At 44.1% G+C, this 26,907-nt stretch overlaps 1 protein-coding gene across 2 annotated transcripts; it reads right to left on the bottom strand.

Moving 5' to 3' along the window:
• Positions 1-3,021: 3,021 nt before the first annotated feature.
• Positions 3,022-26,639, bottom strand: LOC115367663 (zinc fingers and homeoboxes protein 1-like). Of its 2 annotated transcripts, none has more exons than XM_030063509.1 (8): positions 26,503-26,639; positions 21,466-21,944; positions 19,284-19,937; positions 17,560-17,686; positions 14,123-15,355; positions 13,141-13,272; positions 11,582-12,018; positions 3,022-6,385 (listed from the first exon to the last, which is right to left on the bottom strand). In XM_030063509.1, exons 2-7 carry the CDS (start codon positions 21,822-21,824, stop codon positions 11,590-11,592), a joined length of 2,934 nt encoding a protein of 977 aa, XP_029919369.1. In that variant the 5' UTR covers positions 21,825-21,944; positions 26,503-26,639; the 3' UTR covers positions 3,022-6,385; positions 11,582-11,589. The 2 variants fall into 2 exon arrangements, with proteins under 2 accessions (XP_029919369.1, XP_029919368.1); XM_030063508.1 differs by having other exon boundaries at positions 26,305-26,639.
• Positions 26,640-26,907: the final 268 nt, after the last annotated feature.

Raw genomic sequence — 26,907 nt, forward strand, 5'->3', positions numbered from 1 at the left:
TTAATTGACATTTTTATTCATCCTAATGAGATCAGTTTGGTTTCACCGACTTCTGTCATCTCCAATCCTAAATTTTTCTCAGACGGCGTTCTAAAGGACAGAATCCTCCTCCATGGGCGTCTGTGGATTTTGTGTTTTTTTTTTTGTCATGAAAAAGATGCAGAACCTGTTTTTACAGAGCAGAGAAATCTGCACTCCCCAACACAGGATCTCCTTTCTCCTTTGTCTTTTTTTTTTTTTTTTGGTGTAAATCATCAGACCCACATCACAGACGTGAGCCAACCGTGTGCATTTCACTGACCTCACCTTATAGGATTCCTGGCAATCGAAGTTTCACATTTTACATTTCAAACGGCCGATGTGCCAAAGTCGCCCGGCTGCAGCGTTTTGAGCTTTCAGCTTTGAGCTTTGAGCTTCTCGGCGCCGGTGGAAAATGCGTAAAATAAGAGTCAGCAGAGCAGCTAAGGGTTAATTTGTTCCAGAAAATAGGGATCGACTTCACTGTCTGTTCCCCCCTTATTGCCTCGGCTGACATTGACCTATTTACAGCGACACAGTGCAGCAGCGGCGGCGGCAGCAGAGCGCGGCGGCCTCGTGCCCAAACCCAGCTCCTCTCCATCGCCGCCGATTTCGACGGCAAAGCTTTGAGACAAAACCGTCTTCAAAGTCACTTTGAGCAGGAAACGGGGCGGCGAGTTTAAACGTGAACAGAGACGAACACGCGTGTCGACATGCACTCTCGGGTTATTCACCCCGTGCGGGCCGCTGGCTGCAGAGTAAACGCAGAGCCTGGGATTAGAGGAAATCCGGTTGAGGTGCGTTGATTTCTCCTGGAGAAACCCGACCACCGGGCCGTGTCGACCTGCCACAGCCCACACTCACCAGACACTCTCATTTTTTTTTTTTTTTTACTGGACTGTGCTTTTCACATTTTCTGAGCCTGCATGTTAACCTGATTTCCTGCCTTAACCCGGTTCCTCACACCACACTGATGTCTGGTGTGTGCATGTTAACGCAGTGAATGGCACTTTTTTAAAGGATAGGTTGATGTTTTTTTTTTTTTTTTTTTTTTTTTTTTTTAAATCTATTCCCTTTATTCCAGCCGCCGGCGATGTTGAGCAGCGGAGGTCGCGTTTTCGCCTTGATCCACAACTTCAGCTCAGCTCAAATCCACGGAGCAAAACTCGTCATTCATCTCTTTTTTAAAATTTTTTTTTAATGCTCATTTTTTGGCATTTCTGCTTCATGTGATAGCGACAGGAGAGAGAGAGAGAGAGACAGGAAAGGCAGGCGAAAAAAGGGGATAATGTCAGACTTAATACTGAAGTACGCGCTCTACCAGGTGCACACTCATCATCTCATCTTTCAGTGTGGAAACCCACCGGATTAACTTCTAACAAACAGGGAATTTAGCAACAGGGACTATAAACTATTAGGGTTTTGTATAGTATTGTATTTTTAAAATGATTTTTCAATTGATTCTTGTACTACTCAATCAGTTTAATGTAAAGATGTTGCTATAATATGGAACTAGACGACCTGAGGAATCCGCTGGCACCAAACATTTCACATCGCTCCAAAGTTTGGCTAAATTTTGTTGATTGAAAACCCGGCATGTCTGTTTCCAGTGGCGTCCCTTGACCTATGACCTCCAGCTGTGTGAATGAAAATGGGTTCTCTCCCCTTTGCAGACACGCCCACCTTCTGCTAATCCCATGCAGTTTGGGCCCCAAAGCCTGCAGTCCACATGTGTTCTTGTGGCCTGTTGTAAAATGGTGTGTGTGTGCAGACTGGGGCCTAAACAGTCTTGGAGCTGCATCAGTTGGCTTTGACTGGAAAGCTGAGGCTCTTGTGGATTCAATGAGCCACATTTGATTCCTGTGTGATGATGTTGGCCCCCATAGCAGCCATTTCACTGCAGGCAGAGACTTTTGTCAAACTGGACGTCGCTGGAGAAAATGACCTCTAGTGACCTCGAGGAGAATCACAGCCTCAGCAAACTTTACAGACACAAACTAGAGGAGGATTCAAAAAACAATAACCTAACCTTTAGGAGTGTTGATTACAGGTAATGGTGTATGAGGTGTTTTAAGCGGGAAAGTTTACTGAAATGACTGATTTAAAAAAAAAAAAAAAGTCAGAATCAAACCTGTTTTTACGATTTTATTTAATTTTTTTGCTTGCAGACAAAAAACAACAAAAAAAAAGATATCCATGAAAGTCCAGATATAATAAATAAATTAACTACTAAAAACTGTTGGCTATTAAAGCAATTTGAGAATGGCAGAAAGTCTTACTTTTGCAAAAAATTACAGAGCTCATATAACAGATCATCACGTGTCGCCGCTTTTCTGAAATCATCGAAAAAAAAAAAAAAAAACCCAAAAATGAAACAGAGGTTGATTTTTCCAGTTCAGCGCCACTCTACTCGCCTGATTGTTCTTTGATGTTTATGATTGCATATCGAGTCCAGAAGAGCCGAGCATAGTCCTAACATGGTACAGTAAACACAGGAGGAGAGAGAGAGAGAGAGAGAGAGAGAGAGCGGAGGAAAGAAGAAACGAAGAAAAAAAAAGAAAAAAGCCTTTATCTTCTTCTTTTTTTTTCCCGCATAAGAAAAGTTAAAAGGTTCCCATGGGAACCGAGCCAAGTGCTTGTGGTTTCTTGTCCCTAAAATATTGTTATTTTTATTTTTTTGTGGAACACCTGAAAGATATTGTTTACTAGTACACCCGTATTTGAGGAAAAAAAACGCACTAATAACTACGCCTTTTTTTTTTTCTTTAAAGTGATTCACTTTTACTTTGGTGGCGAGGGAACGAAAGAAAGAAAAAAAACGCCATCTGAAAGACATAATTATTACTGTGTGTGTGTGTGCTGACCCACTTTTCATGCATACAGTATTCTGTAGAAAAAAAGAAAACTGTCGTGAGAGTAAATGTCACAATCTTTCCAACTCTGTAGCTTAACTGACTGAGGTAAAGTTGCCTATTTTTCCTGAAGTAGAGCACGCATGCCTTGTTTTTTTTTGTTTGTTTTTTTGTGTATTTTTTTTTTTTTTATTTGGAAAGGACATAAAACACAGGGTTTGGGGTTCGACTCCCTCTCCAGTCCATCGACGGTCACCCAGTCACAACAACACGGTCAGCGTTCACTTAGTCTTTTTTTTTTTTTTTTTTTTTTTTTTTGCAAGACTGGAAGTTAAAGGGAAAGTTCGCACATTTTGAAAAAAATATTATTTCCCCCTCCTCGTGTTGTGATGTAGGACAGTAGTGGTGCTATCTTCCTCCTCCTCATCGTCACAGAGCGCTGGGTCCTGACTGGATCCTCCAAATGCTAAATGCTGACCTCCTTCCCCCCGGCTAACATTCTTAAAAATGGCCGCTTTAATCCTCTGAAACTGTTACATAAACAAAGTCTCAGTTTGATGATGTGTAGCAGAGTTTTTGCAGACCGAAATGATTTAAAAAAAAAAAAAAAAAAAAAAAAGTTGACTATTTTTCGGAAGGAAAAAAAAAATCAACAGAGGAACTATTTTCTTGGGGGGACTCAGTTCCCTGTTCTGCTCCTCAGACTCTACGGTGGCTGGCAGGTGCCTTAAAGGTTCCTGATTCCCGCGATGCAGAAAACACGGGAATCATGAAATCATCATGGCATCAACTGCAAAAGCTGGAATGTTAGGGAATTTGCCAAAACGTGGATGCAATTTATAAAAATCAGGGTTTTCTCGACCATTATCAGATTTTTTTTTTCCCCAGCGCCCTACGCCGAATGAACCATGAACCTGAGGAACCACCTACGATCCAAATCTGACATTAAAAACCGAGAGCGGCAGCGTGTTGGCAAGAAGAAATGATCACTTTCAGCAGCGCAGCCACATGGACACATTTATGACAGCGCTTTCTTAGATTAACAGAAGTGTAATGTTATTATTTTCTTACTGAATTGTTGAAACTATTCATCCACATGATTAGACACCTTCTGATGACCAAATGTCCTTGAATTTAAAAAAAAAAACACAGAATTCAGAAAAATCAAAACAAAACAGAATTTTGGAAAAAAAAAATGAAAACAGATTTCATGCGACAGAAGCAAGTGGAGGAAAAGAGGAAAGTCAGATATCTTTTAGTACTTAAAGTTGTTATTTCTGCCCTCCAACATGTGTTCATGTGTTTGGAGGAAAACAACAACAACAACAAAAAACTACAGTAAACAATCTGCTCCTGTCTCTGCTGCGGCTCCTCTGGCGCGGAGTGATACCGAAAGTGCAGAAGTTACCGGATCTTTGTGGATGTTGATAACAAGAAAAAATAATTTTAAACAGTCATTTAAGTAAAAATATGAGCCGTGAGCACTTGGCTGTTTTGCTTTTGGAAAGTAACACCTGTAAAGTTAAAGTTAAACCTCCTTTGAGTGGATTAAGGCGGTTAGTTGTAACAATGTTAGCCGGGGGGAAGTTCATCTCAATGGCGGGAGGCTAACGGTTAGCATGTGGAGCTCCCAGCCAGGATCCAGCCCTCAGGACCAGAGACAAGAGGACAGCAGCACCACTACCGTCCCAGTAAGAGCTGGGAGGCCCGGGGAAAAAACATGACACTTTTCAAAACAGGTGAACTGGCACTTTAAGGAAAAGTCCTCCCCTGGATACGGTGACACGTTTATACTGAAATTATCAGATCGATTAGTTTATTTATCACGTAAAAAACACCAGATTCAGTCGGTCTATTTTCTCTCTATTCATATCTTTGTAAAACTAATATTTTGGTTTTTTTTTTGGCTGCTGGTCAGACTGAGGAAGACATTTGATGACATCACGTTGGACTGTTTTTCACACGTTAAACACCAAACAATCAATCCACAAATTGAAAATGTGATCAATCAACGATGAAAATCATTAGTCGCATCCCTAATTTCACTCAACGGCCCCGGCAACTCGTTTTTTCCAGCACTGGAGTCTCCCGATGTGACATTAAATTATTAAAAGTCGCTTCACCTCAGCCTCGTCTGCCTCGACACGATTTCCTTCGTTTCCCATAATGCCCGGAGAACAAAATGGACCCATGAATGTAAAACACTGGCAGCCGTCTCTTAACAGTGTTTTACTGTTTTTAAGGTGGATTTTTCCTTCAAGCAGTGGAGGCATTCTGCTGTTTTTATCAAATTGTCTCCATTAACTCCCATTTAAACTTCAGGTGGTGTGAGCCATAATTAGAAATACTCGATATGGTTAAAAAAAAAACTTGTGTGCTGTTGTGACTGGGTGGCTGAGCGGTCGGACTGTTTGTTATATTTTTTTCTGTAAATGTCGGTTTACAGGTGAAGTCACACACTGAACTGATGTTGTTGAAACTGAATGGACCCAAACGCCTGCAAACATAGAAATCATCACCATGTCAAACAACCAATAATAGCGAAATAGTACAATGACTTTAGTCCCCTTTATATTTTGTCGGGACTTAACAAATCACTTGAGGAAAAAAAAAAAAAAAAACCTAAGGTAAAAACGCTGAACTGGATTTTCTCCAGCACTGATTTTTTCTTTTTGTGATTTAAAAACAAAATCCTATAAACAGAATGGCACTGACTTAAAGTAGTCTATTCACAAAACAAACCCCTCCCAAACAAAAAAAAAAAAAAAACAGGGTAGTTTTTAAAACCATTTCTCTGAAACCAAAATGCTTTCGACAGTCGGTTTGGGTTTGGATCAGATCCCCTCGAGGGAAAAGGACAGATGGTTCGTCCGTCGTTTTGAAAAAGTTGTTGAACCTACGAGAAAAACGCTGCGAGGTCTCACCTCTTAGAAATGTACTGGGTTGTTTTTTTGTTTTTTTCTTTGTACAAAGTGTCAAGGTTTACCGTAAAACATCAATTCTGTAAGAAAAACGCAAAAGGCCGAAATAAAAGCCCTGTTGTTTTCACCAAAAAGCGTTCTTTTTTTCTTTTTGTTTTTTTTTTTGTTTTTTTTTAACAGGAGCGGAGCTGGAACTTACATCACTGACTCTCCCGTGCTGATGCTGTTTGGCGAAAGGCGTCGTCGTCGTCCTGCGTTTCAGTCTGTTGTCTCTGGTTGGTCCCCACAGTTTAGCCAAAAACAAACAAACAAACAAACAAAAACAAAATCCTGTTTCTTTGTCGTTTTTTTTTTTTTTTCCCTCTCTGTCTCCATATACCAGTGGTTCTCAAACTGCGTCAGGACCCAGAGGTCGCGACCCCGACACGCGGTGCCATCACGGCGTGACGCGGTCTGAACCGTCCGGCTGTCCGGCGGCGGCCCTGACGGAGCCTGCGGCGACCCGCCTCTGGGTCCCGACCCGCCAGCTGAGAAACACTGACATACTTTGTCCTTCATGTCCTCTCCACGGTGGGGGAAGCAACGATTTAAACTCTGGGGAAGGAGAGAAGAGAGGAGAGGAAGAAACAGATCAAATTACAAGAACAACAGCCAGATCTTCAAAAGAAAAAAAACAACAACAGAGAAACAGCAGGACGTGGATCCAATCTCTCTCTCTCTCTCTCTCTCTCTCTCTTTCTCTCTCTCTCTCGCTCTCTCTCTGTCTCTCTCTCTGTCTCTCTCTCTCTGTCTCTCTCATAGATCTATTTATTTCAGTTTCACACACTCAGATGTAAATGTTTTGATCTGCATCGCTTCTAAATAATGTATTCTTGAATCACAAGGATCAACTCATGAGAAAAAGAAAAGGAAAGAAGTATTAGTTTTGGATCAACAGTGAAAACAGCTCAGTGTGTGTATGATGTGGATATACAGGGAGTGGACAAAAATGTTAGATTAGATTAGATTAGATTAGATTAGATTAGGATATACTTTACTGACAGGAGAAGTGAAATTGCGTCTCAAGCTACACAGACGGGTTTACACCAGCGGCAACTCGACACCAAATAAAAAAGTCAACAAATATTGTGGGTGTTGCATTTAAGTGTCCGTCACCTCCCAGTTACAGATCTTTTTTTTTTTTTTTTTTTTTTTTTTTTTAACAGCGGCTTTATCGATGCTGGGACAAAGTCGTTCCAGTGAGAATGTCCTTCATGAAACACCAAGCTCAAAAAAAATTAAGGGAACACTAAACATCACACACTGGATCTTGATGAACGAATTATTCAAGCTGTAAATCTTTATATTGTATAACTCAACGTAATGATGGTCAGTGGAAGCCAAAATCACACTGACAATCAAAGTAAAAAACTGAAATCACAGGCTGATCCAACGTGAATTAGCGGTGGGCTCCTCCCAGACGTGGACCAGGGCATCAGGGAGCTCCTGGTCCGTCTGTCAGGTGCACCGATACTGAACGTCCCATAGGGGCTCAGCTGGATTTAGGTCGAGGGAATGTGAGGGCCGGTCAATGCCTTCGTTACCCGGGAACAGCCTGCACCCTCTGGCCACGTGAGGCGGGGCGCTGTCCCGCACCAGGAGGAGCCCGGGGCCCGGAGGAGGCTCTGAGGCTTTCATCCCGGGGCCGAACAGGACATGGAGGTCTGTGTGACCCTCCTCAGGCGTTCACTGACCCACGATCGTACTGGACTCAAGCTGGACGCTGTTACAGGCAGGATAACGTTCACCTTCACGTGTGAACCTGCTCTCATCTGTTAAGAGGACGAGGCGCCGGCGGCCGACCTGCCGACTCTGGTGTTCTCTGGTGAGCTCCGGTCGAGCTGCACGGCGCTGGGCTGTGAGCACTGGTCCCAGGAGAGGAGGCCGGGCCCTCAACGCCACCTTTAGGGAGTCTGTTTCTGACAGTCTGGTCAGAAAGAGGCACACCACACTGCAAAAACGCAAAATCTTACCAAGATTATTTGTCTTATTTCAAGTCAAAAATGTCTTATTTCTAGTCAAAATATCTCATTACACTTAAAATAAGACATGATCACCTCAGAAGTAAATTGTTTTTAGACAATTTTCACTCGTTTCAAGTGAAAATTCACTTGAAACAAGTGAAAATTTGCTTGTTTCATTGGCAAAATTTGCCAGTGGAAAAAGTGAAAATTCACTTGAAATAAGTGAAAATTAGCTAGAAACAAGAAACAAATTTTGCCAATGAAACAAGCAAATTTTCACTTGAAACAAGAGACAATTGTCTAAAAACAAGTTACTTCTGAGGTGATCATGTCTTATTTTAAGTGTAATGAGATATTTTGACTAGTAATAAGACATTTTTGACTTGAAATAAGTCAAATAATCTTGGTAAGATTTTGAGTTTTTGCAGTGCAGTGGCCTGCTGGAGGTCTCTGAGCAGGGAGGGACAGGAGGAGCCCTGCACAAAGGAGCAGACACCGGTCCTGCCGCTGGGTTGGTGGCCCTCGACGGCCCTGTCCTCGTGTAACGGCCCGCCTCCTCGTAGCTCCTCCATGCTCTTGGCACTGTGCTGGGAGACACAGAAAACCTTACGGCCGCGCATGGTTATGCTGGACCACCTGTGTGACCTGACTGGGCTGCAGGTATCGCCTCACGCTACAAGTACTGACAAGGATACCAGCAAACTAGAGAGGAGTCAGTGAGGAGGGACGAGGAGAGCGCGGCCGTCTGTGGCCTCCTCCTCCTCCTCCTCGTCGTCTTGCTGTCGCCTCTCCACCTGCTGTCACCTCCATTTGCACCGAAGGAGGAGAAACTGATTCACTCTCTCTGTCTTGTGTTGCCTAAATGGACAGACTGATATCGCTGAAGTTTAACTGACTTGGTGTTATACTGTGATGATTAAGTGTTCCCTTCATTTTTTTTTTTTTTTTTTTTTAAATGTGATGCATGTGTTATGTAATGCTGTAAACAACATAAAAAATGTGTTGTTGTTTTTGTTTTTGCTTTTTTAAACCGTTTAAACTGGACTTCCTTCTCTCACGCAGGATAATAGAGGATGACTGCTACATTTATGCAATAATACTCATAAATATTAACCGTCTTGTCAGCATAAGCAGCTCAAAAATAAACCCGCCATATGCAATCCAAACTTGATATAAATGTAAATTGGTTGAAGGTGAACGTTAAGCATAAAAAATGCGCGAGTGTTAGAGACAGATGACATGTTTGGTCCGGCCCTCCACCTCGGTTCGGGAGAAATAATTCGGCTGCTAACATTTCTGAGGGTGTTCATAAATATTTACCATCCCGCCGGCATAAACAGCCGCAGATGCGAAAACTGTAGACGTCAGCTTCACCTGCCCCGCGTCAGATTCTGTTCTCCTCCATTTCAAAATTATTCATACGTTTAGACAAGAAAATAACAGTGTAATGTCGGGGAGAACAGGAATCTCCATCAGCGGGGAACAGAGCCGCAGTCGACTTGTCACTGCAAATTATTAAACACACTCCCCTTGTTAACGGCTTACGCAGTTTACACCTCAACGTTTTCTTTCCCCCCTTTATCTGGGGGAAGTTTGACGTGTGTGTGTGTGTGTGTGTGTTTTCTTTTCATTACCAAAATATTCACACACACGACTGACTCAGTTGGACCAGGATGGAGAAAAGCAAAATGTAAGACTTTATAAAAACGTCTTTAGTGCCACCAGGAGCTGGATTTAAGACCGATGTGAGAAAAATCAAAAGAGAGCAAAAGAAAGACAACAAAAGCCACTTCAGACGTCAAAAAGACACAACGGTGCAAAGTTATTTTTTAAGGAAACTGCAGTTTTAATGTTGATTGTGAGTTTGAGATTATTTTGAGGTGGTTTAACAGATTCGGCTCCTGCAGCTGACTTCTGTTGGGTTTTTTTTAAACAGCAATATGACAGTAAAACAAGCCCCATTCTTTTGAAAATGCACTGAGAATATATTGCAACAAATGGAATGGAAAAACACAAAGTTTTTCTATCCGTTTGTTGCAATCTAAGACATTAACTTTTGAATTTCCCATCAAATCACCATCGGCCCACACCGTGATCTGCACGAGCTGAACAGATAAAACTTAACGTAAGAAAACAGTCCATCAGAGGTGAGAGCAGATAATGTGGGATTCTCTGTGGGCGTGTGCATTACCGTCTCTTAATCTCTGCATTTTTTTTTTTTTAAACTTAGTCTGTATTTGTATTTCAATCATTCTGATTTATGCTAGAGCAGTTCAAAGGCAGTGCATGGTGAAGTGTAAAGGGAACGTGCATCATGTGAGTTATTTTGTGAGCTTCATGCAGCTGCAGATTTCTCTTTTTGAGACAATAATGAAGGCAAAACATCGGTACTGCCTTATAAGAAGACTAACCCCTATAGTAAGCCTGCATCAGTGTTTGTCATCCTGTTTGTTAATGATTTACAAAGTGTTTACAACCTAGTTAATAAACTCATTAAAAATATTCACTAACCCTATAGAGTAGCCACATGCTCAAGAGGTGCAGTTTGATGTTTTAATGTTTTTTTTTTTTTTTTTAAAGTGTGGGAGTTGCGTCTCTTGGCCAGGGCCCACTTGTTTAAGAGATGTCGTTTCCAGTGTGGTTATATCCTGGTTAAACACATGTTAACTTAAAACAATATATATACACTACTCACAAAAAGTTAGGGATATTTGGCTTTTGGGTGAAATTTATGGAAAATGTAAAATGTTCACGCTACAGTGATATTATATCATGAAAGTAGGGCATTTAAGTAGAAGCATACACTGGTGATTTCCTCATCTCAAACAATTTCTTGAAACAAAAGCCAACAACAGTGGTGGATATACCACAACAAAAAATGTCAGTGTCAATAACTTGTCATGTGCCCTTGAGCATCAATTACAGCTTGACAACGACGTCTCATGCTGTTCACAAGTCGACTTATTGTCTGCTGAGGCATGGCATCCCACTCTTCTTGAAGGGCGGCCCTCAGGACATTGAGGTTCTAGGGTACAGAGCTCCGAGCCTCTACACGGCCACTCAGCTGATCCCATAGGTTTTCTATGGGATTCAGGTCTGGAGAAAGTGCAGGCCACTCCATCTGAGGTACCCCAGTCTCCAGCAGCCGTTCCCTAATGATACGACCTCGATGAGCTGGAGCATCAAACACCTGATGTGAATTTTGCCGTTAAGCTCCTTGTTAGAGAACAGCAACTTGTGCAAAAAGTACTGAAACATTGAACAGTTGGACATGTGCATTCAAAAGTTTACAGAAGGTCACATTAAGTTCACCTGTAAAGGTTAGAATGCATTTTAGGTTCATCCTGAAATTTCACCCGAAAGCCGAATATCCCTAACTTTTTGTGAGTAGTGTATGTGTATAGTAAATATATATTTAAAAAATACTGATTAAACAAAAAATTTAATTAAAATTAAAAAATTAAATTACAGCTGATGACAAAACTGATTTTAGTGCACATTTGTTGCCATTTAAGCCCCGGGAGGATGTTTGTGTTTATATGTTTGGACTGAAATCAAACCACAAACTTTTCTTTGCTTTTCTTGCGACTTCAGCTGCAGACTCTGTTTTGCTCATGTTTGATCGTCCACACAGAGAAAGGTCTGGATTTTTTTTTTTTTTTTTTTTTTTTTGAGGCCTCATGTTCAGCTGTTGAGTTTATTGTCACCACAGCCACACCCTGAAACACTCCTCGTCATTTTACCGGGTGGAAAGTTGTTTTAGTGAAGCGGGAAGTAAAACACCCACCTAGCTGCTCATGTCTGCTCCTCTGCCTGAGGCTGTGATTGGCCGTCACCTTGAGGCTCCTCCTCTATCACCTCTTCCTCCTCCTCCACCTCGTCGTCGACCTTCTCCTCCTCCTCCTCTTCCTCCTCCTCCTCCTCTTCCTCGATGTGGTCGTCGTCGGTCGCCTCCTCGCCCTGCTCTTTCACCTCCATCTCGCCCTCGCTGTCCGCGTGCTCCGCCTCCGCCTCCTCGGCCTCCTCGTCCTCCTCGTCTCCTTCGGCCTCCTCGTCGCTGAACGGCTCGCGGCCCTCCTCCACCCTCCTGGCGGTCTCGGCGAACCAGTCCCTCACCTGCTCGTAGCTCATGCTGGACTTGGCCACCAGCTCGTCCAGGTCCTTCTCGCTCAAGGCTCTGTGCTTGAGGTAGTGCTCCTTCAGGAACTCCTTGCCCGTCTTCACCTGCACACAGGAGGAGGAGGAGGAGGAGGAGGAGGAAGAGTTTACCGATTTAAACCGACACAGAATATCAGATTATTCCATAAAAACACAGAGAGGGAGAAGACGCTAAAGCTCGTCTCCTTTTTAAATAAACATCCTGTGCAGAATACAGTCGGTGTACCTGAGGGGCATCCAAGGCACACCGTTCGATTGATTATAAATATTTTAAAAGCCTTAATTATTACACAGCTAAGTACAATTTAAAAATCCTGGCTGCTGACTAACACACATCAGCTGCAGGAGCTTTCATCAGGAGACAGGCCAGGCTGCAGAACACACACCTGATTTTGTCTGTCCGTGTCCTGGACGATTAAATTAAAAGTCGCTGGAGTTGTACTTAAATTCTGCGAGGGTTTTTATTGGGTTTGGAGTTATGATGGTAAATTTTGCCACAAAAGCACGTGCACTGTCCAGGTGGCTCCACTGATGCGTAAAGAAGATTTAGGGTTACTTTCTGATTTACTTTATGATGTTAGTTCAGATGTTATGATGATCGTTAAGTGTCAAAAAATAATTACAAAAAGAAAAAAAAAAAAAAAAAGCTAAATCAGAAGTTAACAGAGCCCAAGTGATGCCTTTAATTTGCTTGACCATAAAAAAGTAATTTTATAATGATAAATTATTATAGATTTTTTTTTTTTTTTTCATTTTACAGTGATAAATTTATCAGGATTTTGCAATGAACGGAGAAAAATAAGCAAACTTCAGTAACTAAATAATAAAGATGGAATCAGACAGTGTTTGACCACTGTGACAAACTTATTATCAAAGTTATAATCTATATATTTATTATTATTTTATTATTGTATTTTCTATTTATTTTATTTTTTCAATCAACTAATCAAACGACAGACTGTCTCAGCATTGAACTATTATCCAGTGAGGAGTTCTGGGGTTTGTTTCATTTGGTACGAGGTGTTTTCAGATGGTCACGTTGTATTTTAAAGAGAATCACTCTGATCTGAGCTAAATCCACTGCACGTTGTTCCCTTGTTGTGCTGCAGCTGAGCTGTAAATATGAAAGCTGCTGAGTGTGGACCCGCCCAGCAGTGTGTGGTGGCAAACACACACTCAGATGCAGACCTTCACGGCGGCGGCGCCCCCCTGTGGCGAGCGCCTGCAGGGGTAGGGCCGGCGCGTCCTCCTGGACCAGCCACGGAAACGCTTCCTCGACTTCTTCTGGCTCTTGGCTCCGCCGTTCAGCGCCTCGTCCACCTGAAACGGCAGAAACACAAGAATACGCCTTCAGACGGCTTCTTTCTGTTTCAGCCCCCCACAGGGAAGCACTTACAGGGTCTATGCAGGGATCTTGAAGTTAATTTTTATACCTTTTTAAGACTTTTTCAAGACCTTCTCAATATTTTTTAATACCTCACCGCCACTTCAAGCTGTAACCATTTACATCAGTGATATTTTTAACTCAACAGTTTTAGTTTGATACAACAGAGATACAACAGAGCGTACTTTGTGCTTCTGAATTTCCACCCGCCCGCCCGCCTGCTCTGGCGCTCTCAGAGACAATTTACCAACGCACCCACAATAGCCTCATTTTTTATGTACCTGTTCTTCTTTGTTTTTTAATAAAAATGAATAAATTCACCCACTTTTACGATGTTTTTGGGACTCAAACTCTTGGACAGCTAATTCAGAAAAAATACTTTCAAAATTTAAGGCTTTATAAAGTCGTGATGAGACTTTTTAATACTTTTTAAGGGTCTTAATTTTCCCAAAATTGATTTATCACCTTTTAATACTTTTCAAGACCCCGCGGATGCCCTGTTACAGCCTGTTACAGTAACACACAAGTGCTGCCTAACACAGTGCTCTCCATTAAAAATGCTAACAAAAGTGAAAAGTTGGTGTTTTCCATTATGTTGTAGTGTGTTAGAAACATGCAACACATAGATGGTAACTAAAATAAAAAGTAACTAAAATAAAAAAAAAAAGGTCTATACATAGAAACTCTGTCTCAGAGCTGAGGGATGATACTGAGTCAAAACATGGATATTTATCAGCCTCTGCGTTATTTTATGTTTTGTGTGAAAATGCAGCAAAGTGAGAGCACCTTTCCGCTCTGGTAGAGGTAGTACCACTTCAGGTTGCTGTTCTTGCAGGCGTAGCGAGTGTCTCCGAACCAGTTGACGATGTAGCTGCGCGGCAGGCCGCTCTCCTCCGCCATCTTGTCGTACTCCTCGGACGTGGGCCACTGCGTGCGCACGAAGGCCATCTTCAGAATGTGGAGCTGTTCCGGCGTCTTCTTCAACATCTTCCTGCTGGAAGGGGGCGTGGTCTGCCGCTCCTGCGTCGACGAGGAAGGCGTGGCGGCTGCTTTTGCCTTGTCCGCCTCCCCCTCGGCGTCGCCGTCTTTAGGGTCTGCGGCCGGAGGCAGTTTCCGCCTCTCGGTGAACCAGGCGTCCACCTCCCGCCGCGTCAGCTTGGTCTCCGCCCGCAGCCGGCTCAGCTCCTCGTCCGAGGGCGTGTCGGATTTCTGGAAGCTGGCCTCCAGGACGAGCAGCTGCTCCGGAGTCTTTTCCTTGAACTTCTGCGGCGTGAAGTCGGGGAAGGCGTGGCGGAATTTGACCCGCGGGTCGCTGGAGGAGGACGCCGACCCCGGGGCGTTGGCCGACGTCGGGGACGAGTCGCTGGCGTCGTCACTGGAGTCGATGATGATGGTCGTGTTGTTGTTGCCGCTGCTGCTGCTGCTGCTGTTGCTGCAGTTGCTGCTGCTGTTCTTCCCTCCGGCGCCCCCCGACGGCACCGCTCCGGCGGGCAGCGCCTCGCTCAGCACGACTCCGTGGTGATCCTTGGAGTTCCTCTGGTTGTAGCGCGTGTCGCTGAACCACTTCTTTATTGCTCGTTTGGTGAGGTTGGTGACCCGCATCAGCCGCGATATCTCCGCCTCCGTGGCGAACTGCCTCCGGCTGTAGCTCGCCTTCAGCTCCGCCAGCTGCTCCTTGGACTTCTTGGGTTTGGTGCCCAGAGCGTCGGGGCTGAGCGGGTTGCTGGTCGAGGACGCCGACATCTGGCTCTTTGATTCAGACGCCGACGGTTCGGCCGCTTTGGGCTGGCTGCTCGGCACGCCGGCCACCGTGAGCGTGATGGGCGAGGCGACCGGCACGGTGCCGCCGTTCCCGGCGACCTGGGTGAGGACGAGGCCCGGCTGGCTGACGATCTGGCAGGTCTGGAAGATGGACTGCAGGCCGTTGGTGGCGGCGGCGATGTTGGCAGGGATGACGGTAATGGTCTGGGGGACGGTCTGCACCGTGCCGTTAAACTTCTTCCTCCTCGCCTCTTCCACCTGCGACCGAGCAGAAAAAACAAAACAGTGAAATAATAAACTGTAATATTGCTGTGAAAACATAAGATATGAGGGATTTCCTCCTCCTGATGAAGCTGGAAGACAATTTAATAAACAGTGAGAGGCTGAGCAGCTTTATAAAGACTGATAAATGTATATCTATATCAATGGACCTTTGTTTTTGTACATATCAAAAAAGTGTTTACAACCAGCAACAGCAATCATTTCTATAACACTTTCAAAATAAAGTTTCAGAGCACCTTAACAACGAAGCAAAAAGGCAGTTTAAGAAAATGGAAATGATGCAACAACAAAAAGGAGGTCGCACACGTTTACTGATCCTTCCATGAGAGGAGACTAACTTTCAGGAGGTGATTTGAGTTTATTCTGCTTATTTCAAACCTCGGGATCTGATTTTGTACCACATTTTTTCTTTAACAAAAAACCATACCTGTAACTTTGAATGTTCGACCTGTTCATCATGTAGGGACCTTAAGATTTCACAGCATATGATCAAAATGTGAATTTATGGTTGAATCAGCCACCTTATAATGTTCTGCTTCGATTTCAAGTCATCACAACACAACACACAGGTCAACAGAGGATTTACCTACGTAGGAAGTTAAATTCCTTCAGTGTTAGCAGGAGGGTTCAGTGCTTTTCCTTTATATGTTGGCATAACGGCTTGTGTGTTAAAGATAAAAATCGTTTGAGCAATATTGTGAAGGTGTGCTCAAAGATAATCGGGGTGCAGCAGGAGGACTTGTGTTCCCTTTGGGACGAGCGGGTGGTTAAAAAGGCAAAGGCGATCATGGAAGAGCATGACCACCTTCTGTCTGCTGAGTTCCAGCTTATGCCCTCAGGACGTCGTCTCAAAGCCCCACCTAGGAGAACAAATCGTCTCTCAAGATCTTCTATCCCCTTCTGCTATAAGACTTTCACTGCAAAAACTCAAAATCTTACCAAGATTATTTGTCTTATTTTAAGTTAAAAATGTCTTATTCCTAGTCAAAATATCTCAATGCACTTAAAATAAGACATGATCACCTCAGGAGAAACTTGTTTTTAGACAATTGTCTCTTGTTTCAAGTGAAAATTTGCTTGTTTCATTGGCAAAATTTGTTTCTTGTTTCTAGCTAATTTTCACTTATTTCAAGTGAATTTTCACTTTTTCCACTGGCAAATTTTGCCAATGAAACAAGTGAATTTTCACTTGAAACAAGTGAAAATTGTCTAAAAACAAGTTACTTCTGAGGTGATCATGTCTTATTTTAAGTGTAATGAGATATTTTGACTAGAAATAAGACATTTTTGACTTGAAATAAGACAAATAATCTTGGTAAGATTTTGAGTTTTTGCAGTGTTTAAACCTTGACACAAGCCTGTGAGAATGACTTTTCGTACTGACTGATCACTTAACACTGATTGTGCCTATTTATTTATTGTTTATTTATTACTGATTGATTTTATGGCTTACCATACTCATTTCTTTCCTTCTATTGTCAGAGGCTGCTGTGTAGTCTCTGGGGTAGTTACAAGGGGCATCGTTATGCTTGAACTAAGTGTATTACTGTGTGCAGGCACCCACTTGTATGCATGTATGTGTGTATGTGTGTATTATGTATGTGTGGTCTTGGCGGACTGCTGAACTGCATTGCCCTTTGGGATTAATCAAGTTGTCTAAACTAAACAACACACAACAGTGCTGCTGCTTTTAGGAAAACTCATGTGGAGGACTTTATTCCGCTGATGGAAAACTGGAGTGAAGAAAGTGTGAAGGCTCTGAAAGTTCATGTTCATATCGTCGTGGAATGAATGGAAACCAGCGGCTGGAGGAAAGGGAGGAGGAGTGATGTGGCAGCTCTGAAACCCCACTGCTCGCTCTGGGAGGAGAGCAGCAGAAACGTGAAGTTTATACGTTTTGTAGATATTTGGCTCAACGTGCAGAATCACTGGCACGGCCCTTAAAGATTAATTTGATGCATTTCTCCCCCCCACCCAGCAGCAGCTCAGCTCAGAGAGACAGGAGAGGGCAAAGAAATGCTGATGTTGTTCCACACATCCACAGACCTGGAAACAAAAAAAAAAAAAAAAGTGCCTCCATGCAGCTTTTTTTTTTTCCCCGCTCACGCCGACCAGAGAGCATCAGTCAGGTTTGTGTGTGTGAAGGCGATGGTGATGTGACCTTGTGTGAAGCCACGCACCTCCTCGGGCGTCCAGCTGACTCCGTGCTTCAGCCTCTGAGCAGAAAACCAGACTTTGATCTGCTCCTCGCTGAACTTGGTCTGCGACGACAAGCCCATGATCTCCGACACCGAGGGGTACGGGAACCTGCGACACCAAACGACGGGACACAGTTTAGTTCTGTTCTCTGAAATGTACTGCAAACCATTTCACAGGAAAGGGAAAAACAAAATCACCAGGCAGCAGAGGGAATATAAAAAGTGATTACAATTACAGCCACGAGGGAATAGCAGCTCTACTGTTGGTGGGAAGACAAAAAACAAACAAACAAATAAAAAAAAAGTCTTATTTTAACTGAAAGTTCACGTTTGTGTATTTGTGAAGTGACGCTGGGCCATTAAACCGTATTAAAACCCTGCAGTGTCATTTTAAAAAATACATCCATTTCAATGGAAAAATGAGCCCTGAAAGGCTTTTTGCAAATATACGAGTTGCTCTATACACCGTAACTTTGTTAGCGCTCAGGGAGCGTTTCCTTCCAAAACACAATATTCCCTGTTTGACAAAAACAACAGAGCTGTCTGTGAGGAAAACTCTTATTCCTGAACGACCGGTGAGTAAGATTTTTACTGCCCGCAGCCGCATTAAAAAGCAGTAAAAATGCAGTAAAAGTGGGTGATAATGGCTGCTGATGAGTTGTTTTAAATCTTTGATATCTGCAAATCAGTTTCAAGCCTGTCCTCAGTTAAAAAAACAAAAAAACAAAACACTATCACGCTAAACAGAGCTTTAACTGAACGACTGATGTGGCAAAACACTTTGCTCACAACAACAGCAAATGATAAGGTGTTATTATGCTGAATGATTACGGCAAAAAATAAAAACCTTTTTATTTTGGTTGATATTGAGATCAGGATTATTTGATTTTGAGAAGTTTTTTGGGAACTAACGCTTTCATTGTACTTAAAAAACAAACAAACAAACAACAAAAAAAACCTTATCTACAATGGATCTTCTTGGACTTGAAATGTAACTGAACTGAAAAACAAACAAAAAATAAAATCAATAAATATGACCACTTCACTTTGTATTGTGTTAGAGCCCTGCCACCACCCACTGTAAAATATTTATCATACAGATCATCAGTGTAAAGTCTTATTTCAAGTCAAAAATGTCTTATTTCTAGTCAAAATATCTCATTACACTTAAAATAAGACATGATCACCTCAGAAGTAACTTGTTTTTAGACAATTGTCTCTCGTTTCAAGTGAATATTTGCTTGTTTCATTGGCAAAATTTGTTTCTTGTTTCTAGCTAATTTTCACTTATTTCAAGTGAATTTTCACTTTTTCTACTGGCAAATTTTGCCAATGAAACAAGCAAATTTTCACTTGAAACAAGAGACAATGGTCTAAAAACAATTTACTTCTGAGATGATGTCTTATTTTAAGTGTAATGAGATATTTTGACTTGAAATAAGACAAATTATCTTGGTAAGATTTTGAGTTTTTGCAGTGTGTTTTCGTTTCTCCATGTTTTATCTTTTTTTTTTATCTTTTATCTTTTGTATCTTGATTTATTTTGACTTGAAATTATTCTGTTCTTAGTATATCTTATTTTAGCATATTTTACTAATTCTTTACTCTGTGAAGCACTTTGGTCAACCTTTGTTGTTTTTAAATGTGCTGTATAAATAAAGCTTGACTTGACTTGAAGTGCCCAGAGGCTCGCGGCGGCCTGGTACCTGTTGTAGGCGCTGACCAGCAGGACGTTGTTGTCCATGGCGGTGTTGTAGGTGGGGATGCTGCTGACGGGGATGAGGAGCTGCGTCTGCGTCTGCGGGCTGTTCTGCTGGTTCTGCAGCGCCGACAGGACCTGGGCCAGCGTCCCCGGCGGCAGCACGGCGGCGCCGCCCGCGTTGGAGCCGCTCTTGATCTGCAGCACGTTGGGGCTGTTGACCACGATGCTCTGCTGGACGGGCTGCACCGAGATCTGCGTCGGGGTGGAGACGGCCACCAGCCGCGGCGTGGCGGCGGCGGCGGCGTGGACGGGCGCGGGCGACAGCGTTGGCGGCTCCGTGTTGTCGTCGTCCTCGTCGTCGCTCTCCACCTTGATGACGTCGTCGGCCGAGGCGGCGGCGGTCAGTTTGTGCGAGCCGGCGAACTTCTTGGGCTCGGCTTTGCTCTTGATCCTCATGATGGGCGTCTTGCTCAGGGCGATGCCCTTGCGCGACGTGTCCTCGGCCTCTTCGTCCTCCATTTTGACGAAGCTGCCGTCAAAGGTGAGGTCGTTGACCGTCTGCTGGAAGATGGTCTGGTTGTTTCGCTTCACCATCGTCCGTGTGAAGTTATCCTCGCCCGGGTGGTGGCGAGCGTTGTGCTCCAGCAGGGCGTCATACCTACAAGAGAGCGGAGAATCATCCTGTTGTTATCAGGGATGGAGGAGAATCGATACAGCATAGCATCGTGATATTTTGTGTGGCCATACTGTATCGATAGACAGACGCCAAGTATCGATACTGTACACGCCCACCTTCTGCTAATCCCATGCAGTTTGGGCCCCAAAGCCTGCAGTCCACATGTGTTCTTGTGGCCTGTTGTAAAATGGTGTGTGTGTGCAGACTGGGGCCTAAACAGTCTTGGAGCTGCATCAGTTGGCTTTGACTGGAAAGCTGAGACTCTTGTGGATTCAATGAGCCACATTTGATTCCTGTGTGATGATGTTGGCCCCCATAGCAGCCATTTCACTGCAGGCAGAGACTTTTGTCCAACTGGACGTCGCTGGAGAAAATGACCTCTAGTGACCTCTAGGAGAATCACAGCCTCAGCAAACTTCACAGACACAAACTAGAGAGCGAGGCCGTTCATTGGCACCAAAGTATGATGGTGATGGTATCGAATCGGGAGTTAAGCATATCGTCCCAGCCCCAGTGAGGAGCCCCAGGACAGACGGAGGTAACTGGCCATGTCACCAGTTTGGTTTTAAAACACTTGGACTGCCCTGCAGGTTTTGGCTCAGAGACGTTTCCTGGCTGCTTTGAGCTCTTTGTGGAGCTGGAAACAGCAAAAACACGTTTCCTTCAGCTGTTCTGGAGCAAGCTGACATGAAACCACAGCAGCAAACTCAACGCCGTGCAAACTTTAATGGCGTTGGCCGCGGGGCGCATCGGGGCGACGGATCTGCCACGCATCGTGATCGGTCAATAAAAGCTCAACATGTTTCATCTTCCAAAGAAAAAACAACAACATCAACAACAGAACAAAAGAAAACTCAATTCAGGACCAGGGACGAGGTTGAACTCCTGCCATTAATCAGTATGAAATAATCTGAGCGAGTCAGCAGAACACGGGCGGTTTCTCTCTCACGGTTTGGTAGGAAACATTTCCTGCCGGAGAACACGAGCAGTCTGAGTTCTTCGCCGGGAAAAGTACAAAAAAAAAAAAAAAAAAAAAGAACCATTCAATCCACAGCACACAACATATTTTTGTTTGTTTTTAATAGTCTAAGTAGACTTCTGCCTTTGAAAGAACGTTTGTTGATGTCGTATTGTTATCCCAAATCTGTTCTATGTGCAAATAAGACAAAATACAAAGAACGTTGAAAATAATTTTGTTTTTTTTCCTCCCTAATGTACAAAACAAACTGAAATTGTGTCCCAAAATCCACAACACAAACCGAACTGTGGGGTTACTGAACCGTTACGCCCTACTGGGAAAATTTAGGGTGAACTGCTCCTTTACACAAGTGGCCTTTTTGTAAATCGAGTCACCTGCTAAAAAAATAGTGAACATTTTGTATTCAGGTGGTACTTTTATCCAGTGTGGTTTGCAGTGAGTGCAAGCTGAGTTTTGGTGTCAGCAGAGAACACAAAAAAAGTTAATGTCCTGCCCTAACACACACACACACACACACACACTGCGTGCTACCTCTTGGTGTGGAAGTCACACTCCATGCAGACGTAGGAGGAGTTGAGGACGATGTCGGGGTGCTCCGTGTCCACGTGCACCGTGAACTGGTTGAGCTCGGCCGTCTGGAAGCTGCAGTATTTGCACTCGTAGCCTCCCTCCGCCAGGTTGGAGTCCATGTAGTGGTCCGAGACCGGCCGGGCGTCCGCGTCCTCGCCGCGCTCCTCGGAGAGACCCGGGGCTTCGGCCGAGACGCTCGCCGCCCCGTTGCTGGCCTCGTCCTCCGCCATGTCGGCCACGTCCTCCATCTCCTGGTCTGAGTCTATGGTTTCCCGCGGGGGGACCATGCAGGGCGTGGTGGACTTCCTCCTGCTCGCCATCCTGCGGGTCTCTGAGCGCGGCGTGTAGCTGAGTATCAAAGCGGTCTCAATTCAACTTGTTTAAAGGTTGTTGTGGCTCCATAAAGTACGATGAGTTTTTCTTTATTTGATCCTTAATTCCTGCAGAGGGAAGTTGAACACGACATTAGTTTGAGAGTGACCGCAGGAAAAGTTAATATACAAACTCAAGTTAAAAGGAGTTTGGTTCGTTTGTCCAGGGGGAGAGCAATGTCCCCTCAGCCTGCACCCAAAACACAAGGCATTATGGGTAGAAGGAGACAAAATGAAGTGTGGATTGGTGCTCATATTCATCACGTTAAAAGAGGGTCTGGCCTCTAACTGTCCAACCATGAACCAAATACAAATCGCTCCAAAATGTCAAAGAAATAAAGACAAAGAAACAGAAACAAGTCATTTTTCCTCTGACAACTGTTCATTTTCTAGCTTATCTGATTCACTCTGAAAATATTTTCTGTCCTCAAGGCCTGTAGAAGTTTCTTGGCCCACAGAGGAACAGGTATACCTTCAAATTAAGTCATAATTTAAAACATGAAAGTCACTAAAAATTAGAGATACCTAGTGTTTTCTCTATTCATTTAGCAGCGACGCACCGCCTTTGAAAGCAATTTTACCACCTGAGCATTGCAAGAGAAAATTTGAAATTAAAATAAACATTGTAATTTTGCCTTAATGTCATCTAAAACAGTCATATAATAATTTAAAACATTAAAAACACCACAACCTCAACTTTAAACATAACTTTGGACCCAAGCAGCGACACAAGTGGGACAAAACTAGAATGTGATGACACTTTTTACCAGTTTGGCCTAACTTGATGCACTGGAAATAATTTACAACGTGCACTCAGTGTCACTTTATCAGCAGCTCTGCCATAAACTCTACCTTTTAACAAAGTTTATAATGTTCAGTTTGTGTTGACATTGTGCAGAATGTGTCACTTTAATTCTGTGTTTATTACTGAGGTTGTAGTTTGCAGAGGTCTGCTACTGGACTGCATTATACTGAGAGGGGTTTCTAATTTTTTGTCCTGCCCTATTTATATTCAATGAGGGGGGACAGAATAGTGGAAACAGCTGTCAGTAAAGTGCAGTCCAGTCCAACAGCAGCACTAACTATGAGCTCAATGCCAAACACAGAAGTGAATGAACACCTCTGTTACCATGACAACAAGACAAGCTGAGCATTACAGGCAGCAGGAGAGGAAACTTGATGGCACAACAGCTGGACTGGATTAGATTAGATTATACAGGTGGAGCTGATAAAGTGGACACTGACTGGATATTAACAAAAGACAAGTTCATATATGACCTGAGAAGCTAAAACCCTTTTAAATAATCATCAGTCTTTTTGTCTTGGGCCTGATCAGGATGTCAGGATGTTTTCTAGTGTCCTTAGCAGGAGGGGAAGCAACTAGAAATAAGAGTTCACCCTAATTACTTCACTTCATCCTGTGCAGCCGTTAAAATTTGACACTGAAATCTACGGTTCTGCTGATTTGTGTCTGTTTTTGGAGGCCTGCAACTTTCCCAAGCCTCCTGTGAATCCGTTTTTTACTTCCTGGAGCTACATTCAGTTGCTAGGCAATATCAGCTGCAGGCGGGCTGGTCCTGTATTTGTTGCCTGGCAACGTTAACCTATTAAAAGTTCCATCAGGAAGTGAGGGGCAGCACCGGGGGCCTCGCTGGTTCCAGTCCCTCTCTGCACAGACGGCTCTGGCTGCAGCTCCTGACGGCTCCCCGGTGGTTTCACCCTCAGCTGGAGACTCAATAAATTATTTTTACTCTGCACGGTCCTGTTCTGCTGCAGACCTTCACCCAGCTGAGCCCACAACTACGCTATAAATATATATATTTTTTTAAAACTTCACACACCTGACAGCACATACTGTACCTATGCCTTTACTTAGGGCTCAGTGATGTGGACAAAATCAAATATCACAATATTTTTGGACCGAATACTTTGATATTGATATTGTGACCATATTGTAGGGATGACTACTGGTGCTTTCCTAACGTATTTATACAACATTTTTGATAAACATTAAGCCATGTGGATATGATGATTCAGCAGGAACAGCACACGTCCACCCGGCGTCTCCCACAGCTCCCAAACACACTGACAGATTGACACTGTGACGGCGGCACGGACAGAAAACATATCACAATATTTTAGTGTTTTCACTCCAGCGATTTTAACCTGCTCACCTTGCTGTTCAATTCACTCCTCTTTCCCACACACACACACGCCTACACCTCTGGGTCTCTCGCTGCACACACACACACACACACACTGGTTTGCCCCGCCTCGCCTCTTTGTCTCTCTCTCCCTGTGTGTGTGTGTGTGTGTCTGCTCTGTTGGCCTAATGTGTTCAGAAAACTGCATCCCTTTCCCGTAGGCCAGTCTTTAAAACCAGACGCTACATCACAATATTACGATATCGAAAATACTCCTCATACTCGTCAAATAAACTGAACGATCCCTCTTGAAACTCACCTGTGCCCTAAAAAAAAAAAAAAGTCACTGGGAGCCAGGTAACACGGCTGCGTCAAGATGCTCAGGGGCTACGCTGCGCTCAGTGCTGCCACCTGTGGCTGGGAAACTGCATGACAGCCACTGTTCTGAGGCGGATCACCGAGCGCACACATGCGTCCAAGCACCTTGCAGCCATAATATCCGCTCCCCGGTGAGTTTTGTGCAGCTCAGATTGAGTTTCGAGAGACTTACAGGTTTATCTGTCCAGTGTGTGTCTCAGAAATGCATTTAAGCAGTTTGTCTGAGACGCTCGACCCTCAACGCTCGCCCCAGACGCCTGAACTCTGCAGGAAGCATGTTCTACTTTTGGTGGCCAAACTCACTTTCCTGCCGTCCTGCATGACATTCCTACACCTTAAAGCTGCACGAAGACCAAATTCAGCGACATGGCACTTTCCCGCAGGGTTGTGGTTTATTTGTGTTCTGCAACGTAGCCACAGCAAAACAATTTAAAAAATGACATTTTACCTCTCTGATTCACTGCTTTGTTCTCGCGACCGCCGCTCCCTCTCTTCATTCACTCTCTAGCTCGCTTGACCACCGCTGCTCTCTCTCTCTCTCTCACTCTAGTCTTCCCAGCTTGCTCATTCTCTTTCTATCATTTTTTTTAAATGAAGTGTAACTTTACTTTTAATGTTGTCAAATCAATGTCCTCTGTGCCCCCATGCTTGGACGTTGGGTTGCATTCCTCCAAAAGTTAATTGAGGTTCACCTTCTTACTGGACGGCTGCATGCCGAAGTCTAAACACACTCCCCCCATTCAAATGAATAGTTTTTCCTGCACTACCGGATTTGGTCTGAACGCGGCCTCAGTGCACAACATGTGCTGTTTGCTGTGGCTCTCTGTTTGTTCTGTTCATCTCGGCAAGGTGTTGGCTTTGCCTCTGTAACACGTACCGTGCCTGGCAGCAAGGTGTGTTTTACAAGATGCAACTTTAATGCAACTCAGCGGTGTTAGAGCTCTGTGGTGGAAACAGCCAATGAAAAGCAAGAGCTGGGTTTGCACCATCATGGCAATGTTCAAAATCAGTCGGGTGACACAGCAAACAGTTAAAAGTTTAATTTGCAACCTGCAACTACTTGCACAAAAGTTACACCGATTGTGCAAAGCCAGTCTGACGTGCACCTGGCTCTGTCACAACGCACTGCTCCTGCAGAGGTAATGTAATTTGTGCACAAAGTGACTCAGCTACAGGTGTTCACTTAAAACTGGATGCAGACAGGACACTGTGGTTTAGTTTACACAGGGGTGGGCCAGCCAGGAAAAGACACTTGTGCCATATCAAGACTTCACAATATCCAAAATCCCATGATATTGATATAATAATCTATATACAGCCCAGTCCTAATGTAAATACAACTGAGAGAAGTACAACCGAAATTTCTGAAACTGTAAATGAATTGTGGGCCTTGTGTGTTTGGTGCATGGGAAAATGAGAGCCGGGCTGTGGGACAGGTTCCGTGCACAGGATGTGACTGACGAGCAAACTTATTTGCAAGGCAGTGATTATCAAAAAGTCCCGTGCACTCCCGTTCAAATGAGCAGCAGAGACTGTTCTGTTTGCTCTGAGTGTGTGTGTGTGTGTGTGTGTGTGTGTGTGTGTGTGTAGCAGTTCACTTCCTTCCCTCCAGCTTCACTAACTGCTACCACACACACACACACACACACACACACACAGACAGACAAATCTGCGGTGTGTCTCCTGGCCACAAGGAGGAAAGCAGGGCGACAGAAAGCAACAACAACAACAACAACAACAAACAAACAAACAAACACACTAGTCACAGCGACATCCCTGTGGCTAACGTTAGCTAGCGCTGTGGTTTGTGGGACTGGGGCTTTGCAGGCGGCACAGTCCCTGCAGCCGCCCGGTCATCAGGCACAACAGCGGCTAAAGAGTTGGCCGTCCGCTCGGTGTGTGTTTACCTGCCGGAGCCGCGGGGCTTCACCTGCATCCTGCAACAAATAGCTGGCTAGCCTCGTAGCATCTCTTACGGTGTGTGGATAACGCAGCGGCTCTTCCGCCTTTAGCCTCCCCAAATGTACCGAGACGGGCGCACGGCTCCCATCTGCCTCGCACGGCCGCGCAGAGCGACGCGAACTGTCCGGGGACACGCCACCTACCGCCGGCTTCCTCCCGTCTCCGTGTGCGGGCCCGTCCGCTGCATGGTTTAGTTTGTTAACGCGTTCAAAAAAACGGCCAGGAGAAAAGGCACCGATAGTTCGCCGAATCTGACGATGGTCATTTTTTTTTTTTTTAACACAGCCGCTAAGTGAGCAGCATCCACCAGCCACATCCGGTCAGCGCTTTTCAAAATGAAAGCCTTAAACCTCACACGGCTAAGTTAATAAAGTTTGAAATACACATTATATACGTACACACACACACACACACACAGAGAGAGACATTTACACGATACTTCACTATAAATTTATATGCGAAAAGAAATAGCAGATAATACCGTAGACTTCAATGTAACATATTTAGTAACATTTAGAGTGTATTTATGAATATAGTAGGGATATTAC

Source organism: Myripristis murdjan, chromosome 11 (genome assembly GCF_902150065.1).
Source record: "Myripristis murdjan chromosome 11, fMyrMur1.1, whole genome shotgun sequence".
NCBI lineage: Eukaryota > Metazoa > Chordata > Actinopteri > Holocentriformes > Holocentridae > Myripristis > Myripristis murdjan.

Bases quoted from the DNA above. Each gene is read 5' to 3' on its own strand.
- LOC115367663 (XM_030063509.1), bottom strand. From the start codon at position 21,824: ATGGCGAGCAGGAGGAAGTCCACCACGCCCTGCATGGTCCCCCCGCGG. The intron at 13,273-14,122 runs GTGCTCTCACTT...CTGCCGTTTCAG, and splicing joins ACCTCTACCAGAGCGGAAAG to GTGGACGAGGCGCTGAACGG. The intron at 12,019-13,140 runs GTCTGCATCTGA...TCCTGTGTGCAG, and splicing joins GGGGCGCCGCCGCCGTGAAG to GTGAAGACGGGCAAGGAGTT.